Raw genomic sequence first — 17,351 nt, forward strand, 5'->3', positions numbered from 1 at the left:
CTGTTCATCGATTCCGCCTCTTCGTACTTGCCTTGGCGCCCCAGCACTCCCGCCAAGTTGCTCATGCTCGTCAGCGTGGAAGGATGCTCAGGCCCAAGCACCTTCTCTCTAGTATCTGTTGACACCCGGAGAAACCCCTCCGCTACTCTATACTCCCCTCGGAGGAGTAGATACCAGCCCGCACGAAGAGCACTCTTTGCTTGGTTTAACAAATCCTCCTCATCTTCTGTAGCATGGCTGATAATCTCTTTGACATGGGGAAGGAGTACTTCACATTCCTCCCAAGTCTTGTATTCTCCACTTGGAAATGCTGCACTAAGAGCCCGCACTGATTCCTTCACCCACTTACTCAGCTCCTTCTCCGCCTCGAGCCACGTCCTCATCGACAGCTGCACGAGCCGGTGCATCTCTAATGCCTGCTCCCCAATCTCAGTCCTCACGAGGGAAAAGCTAAGCAACGGCGCCAGAGCATCGTCGAAGTCCAGCTGGCTTACGCTATTGGTCTGCAGCAGCCATCTCGGGATTCCCTGCTTGTCAAACATGCTCATCATCGCAAGAAGATCGGCAGCCGACGGCGCCGTCTTTTGGATATACTTGAACGAGATCTGCCATGTCGCAATCACTGCATGCCGGATGCTGTGGTCGCGTCGAATGTCTTTCAACTCCTTCTTGCCGAGGAGATGCATCTGGTTGGCTTCACTCTCGCGGAACAGCTCGAGGTACGTGGACACGGTGGTTGTCGCTGCTCTTGTCTCGATGTACGTCGCGGCGTGCGTGATAGCTAGAGGTATCCACTCCAGCATCCGAACAAGCGCCTCGGCGTCTACTCGGCTGGACTCACTAAACGGCACTCTTGTCCGCAGCAGGGCCAGCGCGTCCTCTTCCTCCATCGGCTTTACCTGGACAATGCCGCCGGTTCCCCCAACGAGATTGACCGCTGCAGTTTTGTTCCTTGATGTGATTACGATCATTCCATTCGCCGTCTGAGGGAGGAAGCTCTCGAGCGGGCCGCTGTAGTCCGCCGCGTCGACTGTCTGCAGAGGGCCCGCGTTGTCTTCGTCATCACCAAAGAAAACGCTATTGTCGTCGACGTTATCGAGTATCATAAGCCACTGCCCATTCCTCCTGTCTGACAGCCAGGCATAGACCAACTGCAAGACATCCGCCTTTGAGTCTTCCCACCCGGGCAGTAGGAGCTTGTAAGCGATATCTCTGTATCCTTGCCGAAATCTAGTAGGATTGCTTGCGTGTATCCAGACGACTCGGGTGTGCGGCTCCGCCTTTTGGACACGGTATGCATACTCGATCGCGACTTGCGATTTCCTAACCACTGTCAGTGCTGTAGTCTAGAAGGAAACTATGCAATACTACTGACCCTACACCTCCTAGGCCAACAAGAGCCACGCGTGTGTGTGTCTGTGAGGCTCGATGCTTGCTAACTTCTGCGATGATGTCTTCTCGGCCAACAAAGCAGTTGTCGCGAGAAAAGGGGACCATGAACAAGGCATCATTTGCTAGTAAAAGAACCTTTTGTGAGCGTCCTATAACGCTATACTTGACAGGTAATAGTCTTACGTACATGCAACGTCCGCCACATCCGCAACGTTAGTAGGCGGTAGCTGCTGACTTCCAAGCTCTTGTCGGACGAAGGCTTTCAAGACGCCAGAAATGGCACGATAGCCTTGATCGTCTTTGCTGCTGTACCTGGTCATCTGCATGTGATTGGCATCTATGCTTTCGACAGTCTCTAGCGCTCGTGGGAGGTCGAGTTTTGACGAGAAGTCGTCTACTACCTGCAGCCATCAGCCTTGTTTCGACTTGTCTGCGGTGCACGACTTATAGCTAACAAAAAACATACTTTCTCGTTCAGCCCTTTCATACCAGTGATGCTCCGTGCCTCCTGAAATGAATGAATCTTCATTGTCCCCTTGAACGCGATCGTCTTGAACTCCTCGTGAATGTTGTCTAGAACTTCGTTGTTTACTTCTAGCGTCTCGAGAATCTTCTTGTTCGAATCTTGAAGTGTGAGGGACGCAAGGTTTGAAGCAATCTGGCCCCAGCCTGCATACGCACTCCCTCGGTGCGGCGTCCCGAGGAAGATGATGAGCTTCGTTTGTTCACGGATCAGCTCTGATCGGTGGATAGCCTGTAGCAACAAATAAGCAGAGTTGTCGTTATAGCATGGACAACTAGGCCAATACATCTTTGACAATAATGCCACCCAGACTGTGTACCACGAACGCGATCGGTTTCTACACCGCTGTTAGAGCTAACTTCAAGCGAATACAGGCTGGCACCATCCTACTCCATTCCCAATTTCTCTCTCTAGTCTGACCGACAGGTCCCGACCATGCTGTGAGATGCTGTTCTTGTTGTTCGCCTGGAAAAGACCTCCGATAACGTCTGCGTTATATCCGTATGTCCACACCTGGGCTTCAGGGACATCCGGCACGAGGTACTCTTCCGGCCAGAAGATTGTAGACGATGGTAGTGACGACGAGGCGGGGATGGAGGAGGGAGCGTGCGCTTGTTCAGTGTCTGTTGCTGAAGACTTGACCGTTCGTCGCTTGAACAAGGCCCTGAAGCTCTTGGGCTTTTTGGTCGCGTCGCTGCTGCTACTGTGGCTCGCGCTCGCCGCCGCTTCCCAAGTTCCTCGAGGATGACCTCGAAGCCCGTGGACGAACACGATACTGCGAATCGTCAGCAGAACTCCTCCGATATTTGAGGACGCGGTCTTACTTCAAGCAAGACTGGTCATCGTTCTGATCTCCAGCAGTCAGCCTTGTGAAGCTGTGCCGGTGTACGGTTGCCATGCGCGCTGCACGCTTGAAAGCGCGTCACCCGCTTAAGAGCAGACAACAGGGTGCACAGTTATCAAGGGTCAAGTCTGTAGACTTCGTCGAGACTGCAGTGAGTGTGTATCGAGGAGGGAGGATTGTAAGCCATCACCACCAGTGCAGCGAAGTAGAAGTCGCAGGCGCCATCGATCTCAGCCTCACGCACAGCGGCTGTAGGTAGAGCGCAGCGCGAACTGGACGATGGCGCCTTGCCAGTTATCGGGCTCGATATGCCGCCGGCCTGGCGTGCTGGGCACTCCTCCGGAGCCACCCATAAATTGTCACGTGATGTCTATTTTTAGGTACGGGGACTGCGCCGCTCATTAAGACTAGCTGTCGATTTGTACCTCCTCGATCACCACCATCGTGAACATGGATCGAGCTAGTCTGGCTCTCGTTCAAGTGCTTCCTGCAGATGTGCCTAAAACCTATGCTCTTTTGGCACCCTTCAGCATCGCGATCGCGGACGACGCTCGACAGAAGAGCATGCCAAAAGTCAACAATACCTTACTCCAGAAGAAAAAGCTATTGTTAGGTTCCTCCTACTTATGTCTAACCTTAGGCACCCTGTGCGTATCAAGCTCATAGTTCATACCCTCACTAGCCTATAGTATCGCCCGCCAGCGGTCTACAACATATATGCCAATCAAGCCCCTCGACAAGAACTAGCCGCTAGCCTTAAGAAACGCCATCCTGCGCTCAATGCAAAGAGAGCCAGGGCAATTAACTAGAAACCTCACAGGAGCAACATAAATCCTAAGACAATAGAGTGGTTTACGTGATTAGTAGTACTATAGGATCTAGTTGTCCTGCCAGAGAATGTCTATTAAATAGATAAGACAGGTGTTATGCTAAGTATGCTAGGCTCTGTTAAGGTTCTTGTAGGCAAGGACAACCTACAAGGCTATAGAAGCGCTGGTGTGAAGCAGACAATAGTTACTGCTATTAAGTGAGTCAACTAATGCTAATAGTAGGTCGCTGCATCCTCTTATAATTTAGCCAGCTTTAACACCCTAAAGCAATTAGACTACACACCCTGCCCCTTGATAGTACTACAGATTTTCTAAGAATAGGTTTAATAACTCTAAGATTAGCTTAGAGTGGTTCACGTGCTTTTTTAATTCCCAAACTAAAGGACTAGGTAACAGCAAACTATAGATGCTAATCAGCGACAGTTTTAGGACTTATAAGACGCTAGAGATTCTAGAGTTCCACTTTAAAAAAACAATATTATTATCTAGTGTTGTCTGCCTTGTACCTCTTACAAGCTCTAGCCCTGTGACGGTAGACTCTTCGCCTTCTTGAAGACAGCATATCGCAAATAAGATTAAGCAGCTGAACAGAGGAGGTGTAGATATAATTAGCAAACAGCATTTTACCTATTTGTACATATTTGTACATGCCAGCAAGGGAGAGGGCGTTAACTAAAAGGAACATTACCGGCAGGTGGTCTGCCACTAGTTTGTTTCCTTTCAACCCTGAGTGAGTACTCTGAGATATACTAAAGCAGCTCACAGAACTTACTCTTCCTCAAGCTAACAGAGTTGTAGAATACTGCCCTCAAGACAAAGTTTTATTAACTCCTATAACGCCTATCACGCTAGTAACAATAGAGGACCTTACGTCTTTATACAACTAGATTAAAAAGAATACTTGTGCATTTGATGAGCCAAAAAGACAGCGCCTTCAGCGGCACGTACGGAAACTCGCGAGTACGGCCGATTATCCTTCGCTAAACGAGCTCCCCTCTAAGATCAACCTAAATTTCTGTTCCAGGTGAACAACGAAGGCAAAGCTCGTCGGTCAGTCAGATCAGTGGTGCTAGGGAAGGCAAAGATAATGAGCTATGACGATCTTGAAGAGGCACGAGCGAAGTGTGCCGCTAAAGACAAAGCTACCACAGACAAGAGTAAGGGCAAACGTTGCCGTAAGCGCAAGCCTTCCACACTGGAGGCAGAACTAGAGGCAGGGCTAGAGGCAGAGGAAGAGGTGGATACAATTTCATCGATGCCAAAGGACAAAGTCTAGGAGTGGGCGACGTGGAGGGCGCCAGTAGCGCAGATGTGATTAGGGGAATGTTATTACAGTGCAAGTATATTCTTCATAAGTTGCGGAACCTCAACAGGAGAATAACTAACTTCAGCAGATGCTCTGTGTCTGACGGCTATTGATGTCTTTTACGAACAGCTCCATGCACAGTCATAACGCTGACAGGCACAGTCTATGCTTACTACACAACTAACGTCTGTAATTAACTCTGTTGTGATTATGTAGGCAGTGTGGGGTCGTTCCAAACTAGCTAGAATTAGTACTCACTGTAGTGGCAGGTACCAACCGGGGGTAGCAATGTTGCATTGATTTGTGCGGTGCAGCAGACGCGAGGCTGATATGACTTCCAGGCTTCGTACTTCGTTTTTAAGACTGAGATAACACCGTTTAAGATTAGTTTAGACGAGGAAGAGCCTAATTATAGTGCTGTAAGAAAGGAACTCTGTGGTGTTATAGAATAAGGCATGTTGCGTGTCGGGCGACAAGGCGAACTACAGGTACGTAATTTTTAGGTAAAAGGGGTCCTAGATGTCTAAATGTAACTACAGTACATCGCCTATGCGTAGTTATAGTAATTATTAGTATGTGTATAGATATCTCATCACTTGAAGCTGAAGAACCCCTAATTTCTCATAATTCTCGGCGCAGAGAGTTTCTCGCCCCGCAGGGATAGACGTTACATGGGGAATTTAACCTAGATCTGGCTTGGCGCAATTGGTGCACTCTTTTCCCGACTCGCGACATTCAAAGTTTGCCCCTCGCTCTTTGCAAGTAATACCCGTGGTCTTCGCTTCGGAGCAGAGGTAGAGTTCCCACCGGGTACATTTGCAATCATATTCCCAAGAAACAAAGGTACACATCTTGGTTTGTGACCGTGCTAACACAATCCTAAAGGGTTTGTTCAGAAGTTAATGCAGTTGGACGTTGTCAGTCAGCATGTACGTGGGGTTCTTATATGCACAAGTAGGCATTGTATTGTGCACAAAGGGAACAAGTTGCATGACAGCTCATACTGATACTACTTCACAATGCAAATGTGAGCAATCAAGCAGCAAGATAAACGTTTCTCTTTAATTTAGAGAATTGACTTAGGAATTCCGTTGCGCGGAACCCTTAATAATTCACAAAACCTATGCCAAGCTGAACTTTCCACAATTTCCTCGCCAGTTGCTCCACGGAATGGGGATGTTCTTTATCTCCCGCCGCTAAATTACTTCAGAGCACTAATAGGTTATACGATCTTAATCCTAGCCGACAAAGATTCTTATACAGCAACCTCTGTAAGGCCTAAAAAATCCTAGCATTTCCCTTCAACATGGACCTCTCGATTTTGTCCACAGAAAGATAGATGGATGATACGACTCTTTTTGCCTAGAGGGCGCGAAACCCCACCTGTTGTATCCAAGCCCAGGCATCCAATTTCAGAATTTATCCATCGTGGCTTATAAGATGTTAGCGTCTGTCAAGTGTGACCAAATATATAGTAAAACGACCATGCCAAATTGATATATATTTGTGAGGACTTTTTAGGTCTTGTAGTTTCTGTTGATTTAGAAGATGTTTATGGCATCTTATATACATACCTTAGTAGGGGTTTGTACTCGTGTAGACAGACCGTCAAGTAGTACACAGCAGTACTCTTCTCCTGGTTGCCCATTGGATTAAAACGCAGCAGAGAAATGAGTACCAACGCCTTGGATTGCCAGCTCCGTCATACCAAGAGATCTAAAGTATGAGAAGACTAAAAGTGGCTGTGGCTCTTTAGGCTAGCAATAGCTCCCCGGTGCTTCTAAGAACAGGGGGATTTGTGGCGGACAGACCCTCATCAGACAAACCATCCTTGGACGCAATCTTCCTGTTGATACAAGTTCGTGCGCGGTGCGCCTCGCGATGGTGTGGTACGTTATTGCATTGCTAAATGCTGCAAGTGGAAACAGGTCAAACTCTAACTGGGCAGTAGAAGAATACATATAGGGGGATAAATGGACGTGTGATCATAATTATAAACGGTTTGATAGCACGTATTTGCTGCTTTGCCTAGGGCCACAGGGTGGAACGGGCTGCAAAGAGCTACAACTATATTGCGGCGGGAACGGTGCAGTTGGCGAGCATTATGGAAGGGGGTGAGAAACTTCCATACGATTTCTGGTTCGACTAGTCGAAGTCGGTCTAACCTAGTTGATTGGACGCCCTGGCTGAGAAGACAACTTTTAGGATACTTGCACCGTAGAGGGCCACTGAATCGAGTCATCTATTAGCCAACCCCATCGTTCATAGTGTGACATTGAATAAATAGGAAGCATTTGGAATTCTTGATTTCAACATTGGTAATTCTACACCCTCGCCCCACTATGTGCATCCGAATATACACTCATGGGAGTCCTGACCATAATCAGGCATCACGTCCTCCGTTAGGCCTTAATACTTGACAAAATTTCCCTCTCAACACCCTGCTCCTTCGTACTATGTGTAGTTTAAACAGGTCGCCAATCCTCGAAGGGTTCCTTCCACGAGAAACCCACCTCCATCAAACTCTAATAATCTGTGGGGAAATGATCTAATTCTACAAATTTGGAGCAAAGCCCTACTCTCTAACCAGATTATCACTTGCATTACAAGTCGCCCGGACTGAGGCTTCTTTGAAAGCAAAGAGTTCACAGACATAAATTGGGAGACGGTAGTAGACAAGTGTGGGGATTGCTGTTTCTTGTCTCTTTAGGGTTGTTTTGGGGCTCGTTTACGTTTTGGGGCCGTTTAATAGCAGTCCAGGGAGAGGCATAGATTAGCGTTGTCATTGTTTGGCGGGTCTTGGGACCTATCACATCAGCGCGCATGACGGGAAGAACGCATCGCCTCTGCCAAACGCTCAAATTAACAAGTGCCACGTCTCATCCGAAGTGATGTCAATGGCATTTATGATATATAAATCAATTCCTCTAGGTAGCGTCCTTCTTCTTAAAGATATCAATCAACCTTCCTCAAATTCTTAAACAAAACTTCTGTATAACTAAAATGTGTAAAGAAACTATCTACCGATACGAGTGCTGGTCCCTGACCAATGACCCTGACCATACCGTATCGTGCAACGTACCTTGCGGCCATCCTTCGTGTCATGGTGCTACAGAGCCGGAATACCAGAGGGTGAAAGGAGAATGTGAGGAATGCTCCGGTTCATCGTTGTCCTTCTGGGGTCTTATTGGCAGGGAAATGGAGCGGGTTGCAAGGGAACGAGAAAAGGGGGAGGATAGTGCGGAGAAGGGCAATAAGTAATACTTCCTTCAGTTTGCGCTGTCGGTGCTGGGACAACTGGCGTTTATCTGCTCGGCAATATCCAAGCACACTGCCAAGGGTCAGCCAATATTCAAGGGGTTATTAGTTACACTAACATCGATGTATGCTTCTTGCCCCTAAAATCTTCAGTGCCGGGACATCTCTCTCAATCATTTTGTAGAACCAATTCCGTAGTTCTACCACAATCAACGAATCCACCCCCAAATCGGTCATATTCTGTTCCCTACTAACGGATCCACCTGGTAGCACTAGAAGAGTCTCTAGCTTCTCAACGAAGAAAGCAGATACCACATCTGCGATCTTTGGGGCCGATTCGAGGTTCGCAATCTGATCTTTTAGGCTTTGTTGCGCTTTCGTCGCTTCTGCAGAATCTTGAGTTCCATTATGTTTCGTGAAATGGCAGAATCTAGGGTCCATTTGCCAAAAGAGTAAGTCAGGGCTATCAGCTCGGTATCGGCTTAATCCTGTTGTTAAGTCTAGTGGCTGATCCGGTACATTGGGTCGTCCGGCAAGAATAGCTTCGTGAAACATGTGGTGAAGGTCGCGTTCGGAGATCGGTGGATACCCCTCCCTTTCTAGTCCCGCGTATAAATTCTGCTTCTCACGAAGTAGAAAACCAAGTCCGTAGATGACCCCGATATTTAGCACTGATCCTGCTACTCCGTGTGCTCGTCTATTTGCGGCGAGACCATTCATGTACATGTTCGCAGCAGCATAATTCGATTGCCCTGGATGACCACCTATCGCGGCAAAAGAAGAGGTCATGATAAAGAATTCCATCTCCGGGTCGCTGAATACACTGTCCAAATTTTTAGAGCCAATCGTCTTGGGATGTAACACTCGATTCCACGTTTTCAGTGTCATTTGTGCGAAAACTCGATCGTCTAGAACCATGGCACCATTCACGACTCCAGCAACTGGAGGCATGCTCTGAGATAGCTTAGCCTTGAAGCGTCTTACATTGACGATATCAGTGACATCGAGCTTCTCGATTGCAATTTCTACCCCATGCGTTGAGACGAGTTCGTCCTTCCATTTCGGGTGCATGTTTGGATTGCGACTAGCGAGGACAATGTGTTTTGCACCAAGGTCGATGAAGAATCGGCTGAGGCTTTGTCCCATATCGCGAGTGAGGCCGACTAGGATGTATGTTCGATCGGGTCGGAGCATTCGGTGCGAGACGAGCGGACTTACTATTCGAGATACCATACGTTCTGCCTTCCAGTCTATTATGGTAAAAAGCGGGAATGGATGACGAGTTTCGAGCAAAGACGGTACAGAAATAGTGTTTGTATGGAAGGACCGCGGGGCTGTATTGTCAAGGCCGTCTAAAGCAGCGGAAATAGCACCGACCCAAGAGAGCCGCGCGCTAGAAAAGCCTCCGTCGCCAATGTTGGTGTTTGAGTCGCTCAGTACAGGGGGTGGCAGGAACTGACAGGCTTCTGGAAAACAGTGTCGAATCTTCTGGGAGAAATCATCATTCTCGGGAAGGAACGAGACGACAAGGGCATTGAAGGATGATAGCAGGGCTTTAATTCTGGAGATTGGTGTTCTTGGGTGAATGCCGAGAGTTCGCACACCTAGGTTTGGCGCTTCATCATTCGCGCTAGTCCTGACAATGGATATCCGAGCCTCATAAATTTGTTGAATGGCGTGAAGGGTATACGTATCTGGTTCGATTAGAACAAGACTCCGCCCCCTAGCTTTCCGTGCTATGGTTGCGGCAATTGCAAATCTAGTGACACTGTTTAACAAATCCAGAGGCCTGGTTTCCGCTTTTAAACTATACACTCGGGTAGATGGCATGGAGATATATGACGAATTTGCTGCGGAGGGCGCAACGACAAGATTCCCTGTCGTCATATCATTTCCGATGCAGATGTAGGCAGCGTAGTTATCAGTTATTGGAACAAGATTTAGAGAACTATACGAAACCTGTATGGTGGAGATGTTGCCGTTAACATCCCTCGGTGGTAGATTCTCCAGGGCAGCAGTTTCCAAGGTCACTTGTTTCCCGTTCTGTTTGACGGTAAGAGCCGTGTTGGCTGAAGTCACTGAGTCGGACACTATTCGCCGAGATGAATTAACGCGACTATTTCCAGGTTCGAATGGCAGCACTCGTGATATCAAGCGACGTCCATCTTCCATGAAGATCTCCCTCTCAGAGATCCACGATCTACCATCTGGATGCCAGTGGGATACACCGTCATCGACGATCATTCCTAAGAACATTTCCGCAACGAGGAGAGAACTCCCCTCAGTCCTCTCCAAATCGAGGTTGCGGACCGTCAAATTAGGAATCTCGGCAGCAATGGTTCGTGTAAAGCCAAATGTAGCTGCATGATCCGGATTGCTGTATCTTGCACCAAGGGTCAACCACATAGCCTTCATTTTCGGTCGCATGAGGTCTTTCAGCTGGGTAATTCTCTCCTCGGTCATGTTTGACATGACGCTTTCGTCTAGATCCGCTGCGATTATGGTGGCCGTGCATTCGCCAATATCCTCAGCCTCGAGTGTATCAAAGGAGTCGCGGAGAGTAATAGTATGGCAGAATGAACCTAAGAGTTCTTGCAATTCATTCCCCAAGGAAGATGTGTATGCGCTCGTACCGCCGATGATCAGGAGATGTTCGACAATCTCACGACTTTCTTCTTCCAGGAGACGGTGTGGTATGGCTAACTGAGGATCTATTGCTTGTCTGACAAAGATAGAGAAGCCGGAGGGGAAGACTTGGTTGGAGTACCTAGCGACTTGGCCAAAATTGCAGTTCTCTAAAACGTCCGGCCACTCGGATGGCGTTGGGAGTTCGCTAGGAAAGGCGGTCGGTAATCCATGGAGTCGATCCGTGAGAACAATATTAGGTGAGTCGAGCAGAAGCAAGAAACCTCCAGTCTTCATGATCGACCTGATCTCTCTCATGATTTTTCCGGTTGATTTACTTTGCAGAATCGATGCCGAAAGAAGGACAAGGTCGAAGGACACGGCGGGCGGGGTTTGCTCGATCAAATCTTTGTTCAGATCCACATCCACCGTCGTAACATAACTTCGTCGCATGTTTAATTTGTCGATATCTCTCGGCGATGTCACTGAGGGGGTAAAGTTGGCAACCGTGAAACCTCCGAGGTGCAAGCGAGGGTTTCGTAAAATTTGCTTCGTGAGGCCCGACTCTGGATCAGACATATCGAGTACCTGTATTTGTGGATATTTGTGAGAGATCTGCTGGATGACTCTACCAACGTGCTCATTGAAGTGATGCATACTGTGCCCAGAGGCAATCACATGAGGCAACAACTCCAGAAGCAATTCTGAACGTGTTTTACCAACGGCACTAATTAATTCCAGAGAAGAAGAATAGTCGGAGTCGAACATGAGCGATTGAAGGGAATTCTCATCGTCGCTGGCCCATCCATCGTGGTGTAGGAAAATGAAAGGGGTACGTGCCACACTCGGAAGAGCAAGCTTGAATGGTATAGCTTTGTTATTCTTTCGGAGGATGAAATTTGTTACGCGAGCGCATTCTTCAATAAAGCTAGGGTCATAGCCAGAGTCTTCACCGTTATAGGATTGAACAATTTCGTCTTCAGGGTCGACATCAAGAACCGAATGGAGATAGAGCTCATGATCATCCTCTGGTCGTGTGTTTGCAAAAGCGGCGACTACTAATCCTTCCACTTGGATCTCGGTGTCACCTTGTTCGTTAGCAATGCCGATGTCGACTGTGATGATGGCTTTGGAGGTAAGTGAAGGGTTTCCGATGTGGGTGCAATATGAGTCGACCCGCAAGAGCTCATCAGTGATTGGCTTGGGTTGATTACAATATGCCAAGTTGAACGTCAGGCTTTGAATTGATACTGGAAGAAAAGGCGTCCACAAAGACCTATCAAGTGTTAGATTTATCGTGCACAACGACGGTGGAACTTACTTATCGCCGGCAAAGGCGTAAGATAGAAAGGCGGACTGAAAGCAACTATCCAATGTCGCGGGACTGACGGAAAGTTGGGTAGTATCTTCAGAGTGGTATCTCTTCAGTGTAGTAGCGGCATAGTTGAGGCGTCGGTCGATAGTCTGCAATGATCTGAAAGGCCCGCTGTAAACCAAACCAGTTTCGTCCATCATTCTATAGAAGGCTTTGGTATCAGCAGGTAACGTTTCGCTGTTCTCTGTCTGCCTCGGGGGTAGCAAGCCCAGCATTGGTTCGCCTAAAACCATTCTCATGTTCCCATGCATGTTCATTTTTGGTGTGGTGGTTCCATCCGCTGGACAAGAGGTCAAGGTAAAGGATGCTTCGATCTCGGGATCCGATGGGCGGTGGGGCATAATTTGTAAGGAGAACAGTATCTCAGTCCCTTGTGAGTTGGGCTCTAGATTAATACCACTTTCAATTGTTAGATTGAGAAGTTGAACACTCGTCGCAAATTGCTTCCCAGCTTTGAGATGTACACGAGCAGCATCCAAGGCCATTATGCAATAGGCGGATGCTGGAACAAGCGCCTGGCCTTGGAACTTATGGTGGTTTAGCCATGGTACTTTATCTACCTTCAGAATATTTCGCCAGCGGAGGTTATGTTCGTTGTCGTCGCGAGTGCGCACTCCTAAAAGCTCATGTGGAGGATCGCTGCGGGAATGGTATTGACGAGATATCCGGGTCTCTCGGTAATGGATCTGAGAGTGATCCCACGGGTATGACGGCATATCCGAGATCTTGCAACGTGATAGGTCATCTTTTGGTGAGCTTTGGATATACTTGGGAATGTTAATGGCGTGTGGCCCTGAGGTGCACCATATGGAGCCGATGGATTCCGCAAATGCAACGCTGTCGTCCTTGTTGCGGTCAAGAAAGCCAATGTAAGGAGGAACTGGGCTAATGGTTGGTTTCATAGTTTGTATGGAAGGCCCTTTCAGCGCCGGGTGCGGGCCAATCTCGACGACGCAGTCAAATGGCCCGTGTTTGGCAAGTGCGGATTCGAGTGCATCGCGAAACCGGACGGAGTTAGTCATATTATCCCTCCAGTACTCCATGGCTACGCTCTGATTCAACATTTCCCCATACCCCTCCACACTAGAAGACCATCGAACGTCACTCCGGCCGGGGAGAGATTTTATCCCACATCTTCGGAGGGCCTCAATATAAGCGGCTGCTGGTTTCGTCATATGCGGAGAATGATAGGCCGTGTCGACAAGCAATCTTCTCGCAAACTTTCCAGATTTCACAAGAGCAGAACTTGCTGCGTCTATCGACTCGGTATCACCCGATAGAGTCACGCTTGAAGGACTATTGTTTGCTGCAACAAACAGTTTTCCTTCAAATTGCGGAGCCTTACAGAATTCGTCGGCTTCATCACTCGACAGTCCTACTGCAAGCATAGCTCCTTTCTCGCTGTTCGTACCTTCAGCGAGATGAGCAACTTCGCCTCGATAATAAGAGATCAAGATTGCATCTTTCGCACTCAGCCTTCCAGCTGCATAAGCAGCACCAATTTCCCCCGAAGAATGACCAACCACGGAATGGAATAAAACTTCAAGACTTCGGAGTAGATCAACGAGCCCAATTTGCAAGGCAGTACACAGTGGCTGAGAGACGGCTGCTTCGTGAACACGTGACATGCCTTTCTCGGCAAATATCTGCTCTTCGAGAGACCATTGCGGGGGGTCTCTGCAAGCCTTCAGGATCTGATCCAATTTCCGAATTGATGATCGGTAGACTTCGTTTGACAAGAACAAAGTGCTTGACATCTTCGGCCATTGTGCACCTTGTCCGGTGAAAACAGCGAGGATGCGGGGCTGTCCTTGCACACCTGCAGCTCGGAAGCCAAGCTGGTCGGTACTGATACTGAGAACGTCATCTAAGGCCTTGATCATTCCCGGCGTTGTTGTTACCGGGAGAGAGAGTCTATACGGGAAACAAGTCCGAGATGAGAGCTTCAATGCAAGCCGGTTGCAGTTAATGTGAGAATTTTTCAGAATGAAGTCTTTTAACAACTCAATTGATGATCTTAAGGATCTCCGGGAGTTGGCCGACAGCAGAAGAGGTACCGGCCTCGAGGATTCCTTCTTTTTCGTCGGCGTGTCCGCTCGATCCTCCGAAATCGTGAGAATATGTTTCGCATGAATTTGGGAATCGAAGAGTTCCACGATCGCATGCGCGTTCGTTCCTCCAAACCCGAATGAATTCACACTAGCTCTAAGTGGCTGTCCGGTTGGTACTTGAGGCCATGATTCCAGCGTTGTGGGAATACGAAGATTCTTGGAGAACGGGCTGACGTTGGGGTTCAGGGTATGCATGTGCAGATTGGGTGGAACTTTTCCATGCTTCATCGCCTGAATAACCTTGAGCAGGCCGGCAAGCCCTGCCGCCCCTTCGGTGTGGCCAATAGCGGTTTTCACAGATCCAACAAGCAATTTGCCTGGCCCCTCAGGTTCCCGCGATCCTCCAAATGCCCGAGATTCAGTGGTTACATCGAATCCTTTCGCTACGCCCGAACCTTCGGGAGGCGAACTTGCGATGGGTTCAAAGAAAGCCTCATAAATTGCAGAAGCCTCACGTGGATCTCCAGCTTGGGTTCCTGTTCCATGTGCCTCAAAATACTGGCACCTGTCCGCTGCATTTCGCAAATCCAGTCCCGCACGAAGATACGTGTCTTTGATCAAGTTCGCCTGAGCTGCAGGGTTCGGCAAGGTGATGCCAGGGGTTCTTCCATCCGAATTCACCCCTGTTTGTCGAATGACAGCCTCAATCTCGTCGCCGTCGGCAAGCGCCCTGGACAACGGCTTAAGGAATATGGCCGCGACTCCTTCTCCGCGCGCATAACCGTCGGCACTGATATCCCACATGCGACATTTCCCTGTAGGACTGAGCATGTGTAGACTGGCTTCAACAATAAATTGCTCGGGAGTGAGAAGCAAATTGGCGCCCGTAACACAGGCCATTACACTCTCCCGAGACCGGAGGCTATGGACCGCCTGATGCAACGCGACGAGACTTGAGCTGCACGCCGTATCGATGGTCATAGACGGCCCTCGGAAGTTGAAAAAGTACGATACCCGGTTCGATATCAGAGATCTCGCGTTCCCTGTTGCATAATATTGGCTCGCAGTCAACTCATCTCGCCCGGAAAGGGTGTCGTAGTCGGCGGTCATGAGTCCAGCGAAAACCCCGACATTCTGCCCAAAGTATCGATCGAGTGTGTATCCAGCAGATTCTAAGGCTTCATACACAACTTCAAGTGTCATCCGCTGCTGAGGATCCAGTGCTTCGGCTTCTCGAGGTGTGATATTGAAAAACGCTGCATCAAACTCTCGGTGGTCCTGCTCCAGCCAATAGGCCTTGATCGAGTTCGTCGTTCCGTGATACTCTCCGTCTGGGTGATAGAAGGCATGAGGGTTGAAGCGCGTGGTCGGCACTTCTCGCGACAAGTCAGGAGGGGCCGATAACAGTTCCCAAAACTTGGAAGGTGAAGTGGCACCGCCGGCAAATCGGCAACTGCTCCCAACGACTGCAATCGGCTCTGATGGTGGAGGGACGAACATCTTGAAAGCACGATATGGAGAGTACTGCAAGAACAAACAAGCAGGCGGAAAGGGTGAGGCTTTTGTGCGCCTTACTCCAATGTTGGAACCTACCAGGAATCATGAGACAATTAGTACAGTGATATCGGGATCGAGGGGTCATGGCTTTAAGCTGCATAATGCCGCTCGCAAGTCTTCAAGACCTAACATGAGATCTTGACCAAATCCTCTCGCTGATTACATCGTGGATTCGTATGCGGTTGTTTGCCCATATTTAGGAGTCAACAAGCACTCCACGTGGAATGTCGAATTATGCCATCCACTCGGGTCCCGGCTAAATTCAGCTTCAAGGAATAAAGAACGCCACCAATATAGGACTGCGTCTCAGCCCTAATTCTTATCGAGTGTTATCGGCCAAAAACATGCAGCGGTTGAGATCGCAAGGGTACATACCAATAGCGAGGTCCCACTACCGAGACTAGGGACTTGCATGCCTCTCTGACCAGGAAGCCGGAACGGGAAAAGGAAAGCAGAAGGCTATCCCACCGTCATCTATAAGAACCACTGCTCAAAAGAGAATCACATCCTCGGATGATTTCCTCTTTCATGCTGCGCGTGGCCCCATGTGAGTGCTAGGAAATCTGGACCGTCCCGTTCCGAGGCCCTAAAGCCAATCGAAAATCTCACAGGCTGGAATCATTGGATGAAAGCAGGAATTCTGCAGGAACTATCTCGCGTGATTGCTTACGCTTTTTTTAGGATTACCCAATAGCCTTCGCCACCGTCATTGCTGTCCGTATGTAAACGAGAACGAGGTAACTGCATTGCACTTTGAAGCATACATCTCAGCACATGAATCTTATCTGCACAAGATTTATCACACGCCCCGGAGAAAATCCTCTTGGTATTTAGGGACTCATAAACAACCCAGTGTTCAAATCCTCTACCTTATGTGGAGAGAATTTGCCAGGTAGCGTTAATTACACAGCGCTGAAGTTTAGAGGTTGGCCAAACGCGATGTTCACAGTAAATCGCCACAGCTATCTTCGGCTGATCCCACTTCTGAATCACTCCATTATTCTCAGCTGCTTACTCAAACTCCGGTGGACATGTGGGGCTGATGATTGTCATCCTCAACTGACTTTTCCTCCATTTGCCTGACGTTTCCACATTTCTTCATGTGGTCTCACTCAAGGATGTGGTGTTCGCAGGATCGTTGTTAAGATGGATTTCGAATCTCATGATGTTTAATAGAACGTAACCGTTACTGTCAGTGGTGTTTTTAGTGCGCTACTGGTGGCAACAGAGTTCGTTCTTTCAGATAGAGTGAATTTAAACGGCCATGCAGGCAGTAACAGTAACTGCTAAGTTAACTAAGGGTGGAGTAGCTACTGTTTAGTATAGTTACTGCAGTAACTACTATTTCTAAAGGCTCTAGAGAGCTTAATTCTGACACAATCTTGCTAATATAGTCACAGATATTAGTCTAACTCTAAGCAAACAAGTCTACTAAAGCCCTAATTATAGATAGAAATAACTAGTTATAATTATTAATTGTCCTTCTAGCTTTGCTAAAGCGCTAAGATATTAAACAGTATGGGCAGTTACTGCAGTAACTAGAGCCTTATTAACTATACGGTAATGGAAGACAATTCGCTTTTGTTCTAA

At 48.3% G+C, this 17,351-nt stretch overlaps 4 protein-coding genes across 4 annotated transcripts in view; 1 reads left to right on the forward strand and 3 right to left on the reverse strand.

The window, feature by feature from the left end:
- The window catches only part of BDR25DRAFT_327985 (uncharacterized protein), a gene marked incomplete at both ends in the record, with an annotated part of 3,686 nt that extends 2,189 nt beyond the window's left edge, over positions 1-1,497 (reverse strand). Inside the window, 2 exons of the mRNA XM_033692359.1 lie at positions 48-1,323; positions 1,376-1,497. Of these exons, the coding sequence (XP_033543481.1) occupies positions 48-1,323; positions 1,376-1,497 (1,398 nt within the window). The remainder of the gene's footprint in view (positions 1-47; positions 1,324-1,375) is intronic.
- Positions 1,403-3,044, reverse strand: BDR25DRAFT_293570 (uncharacterized protein). The gene is made up of 5 exons (XM_033688730.1): positions 2,740-3,044; positions 2,306-2,690; positions 2,202-2,252; positions 1,859-2,146; positions 1,403-1,793 (listed from the first exon to the last, which is right to left on the reverse strand). Exons 1-5 carry the CDS (start codon positions 2,811-2,813, stop codon positions 1,572-1,574), a joined length of 1,020 nt encoding a protein of 339 aa, XP_033543482.1. The 5' UTR covers positions 2,814-3,044; the 3' UTR covers positions 1,403-1,571.
- Positions 3,045-4,236: 1,192 nt separating this feature from the next.
- On the forward strand, positions 4,237-4,865 carry BDR25DRAFT_359547 (uncharacterized protein; the record flags this gene model as incomplete). Its single annotated transcript, XM_033696105.1, has 3 exons — positions 4,237-4,319; positions 4,515-4,613; positions 4,649-4,865. The coding sequence occupies 3 exons, from the start codon at positions 4,237-4,239 to the stop codon at positions 4,863-4,865; spliced, it is 399 nt and encodes a 132-aa protein (XP_033543483.1).
- Positions 4,866-8,020: 3,155 nt separating this feature from the next.
- On the reverse strand, positions 8,021-15,783 carry BDR25DRAFT_76638 (beta-ketoacyl synthase domain-containing protein). The gene is made up of 3 exons (XM_033699008.1): positions 12,100-15,783; positions 8,273-12,054; positions 8,021-8,226 (listed from the first exon to the last, which is right to left on the reverse strand). The coding sequence occupies exons 1-3, from the start codon at positions 15,702-15,704 to the stop codon at positions 8,165-8,167; spliced, it is 7,449 nt and encodes a 2,482-aa protein (XP_033543484.1). The 5' UTR covers positions 15,705-15,783; the 3' UTR covers positions 8,021-8,164.
- Between the last annotated feature and the right edge of the window lie 1,568 nt (positions 15,784-17,351).

This window comes from Lindgomyces ingoldianus, assembly GCF_010093535.1.
Source record: "Lindgomyces ingoldianus strain ATCC 200398 unplaced genomic scaffold BDR25scaffold_33, whole genome shotgun sequence".
Lineage (NCBI taxonomy): Eukaryota > Fungi > Ascomycota > Dothideomycetes > Pleosporales > Lindgomycetaceae > Lindgomyces > Lindgomyces ingoldianus.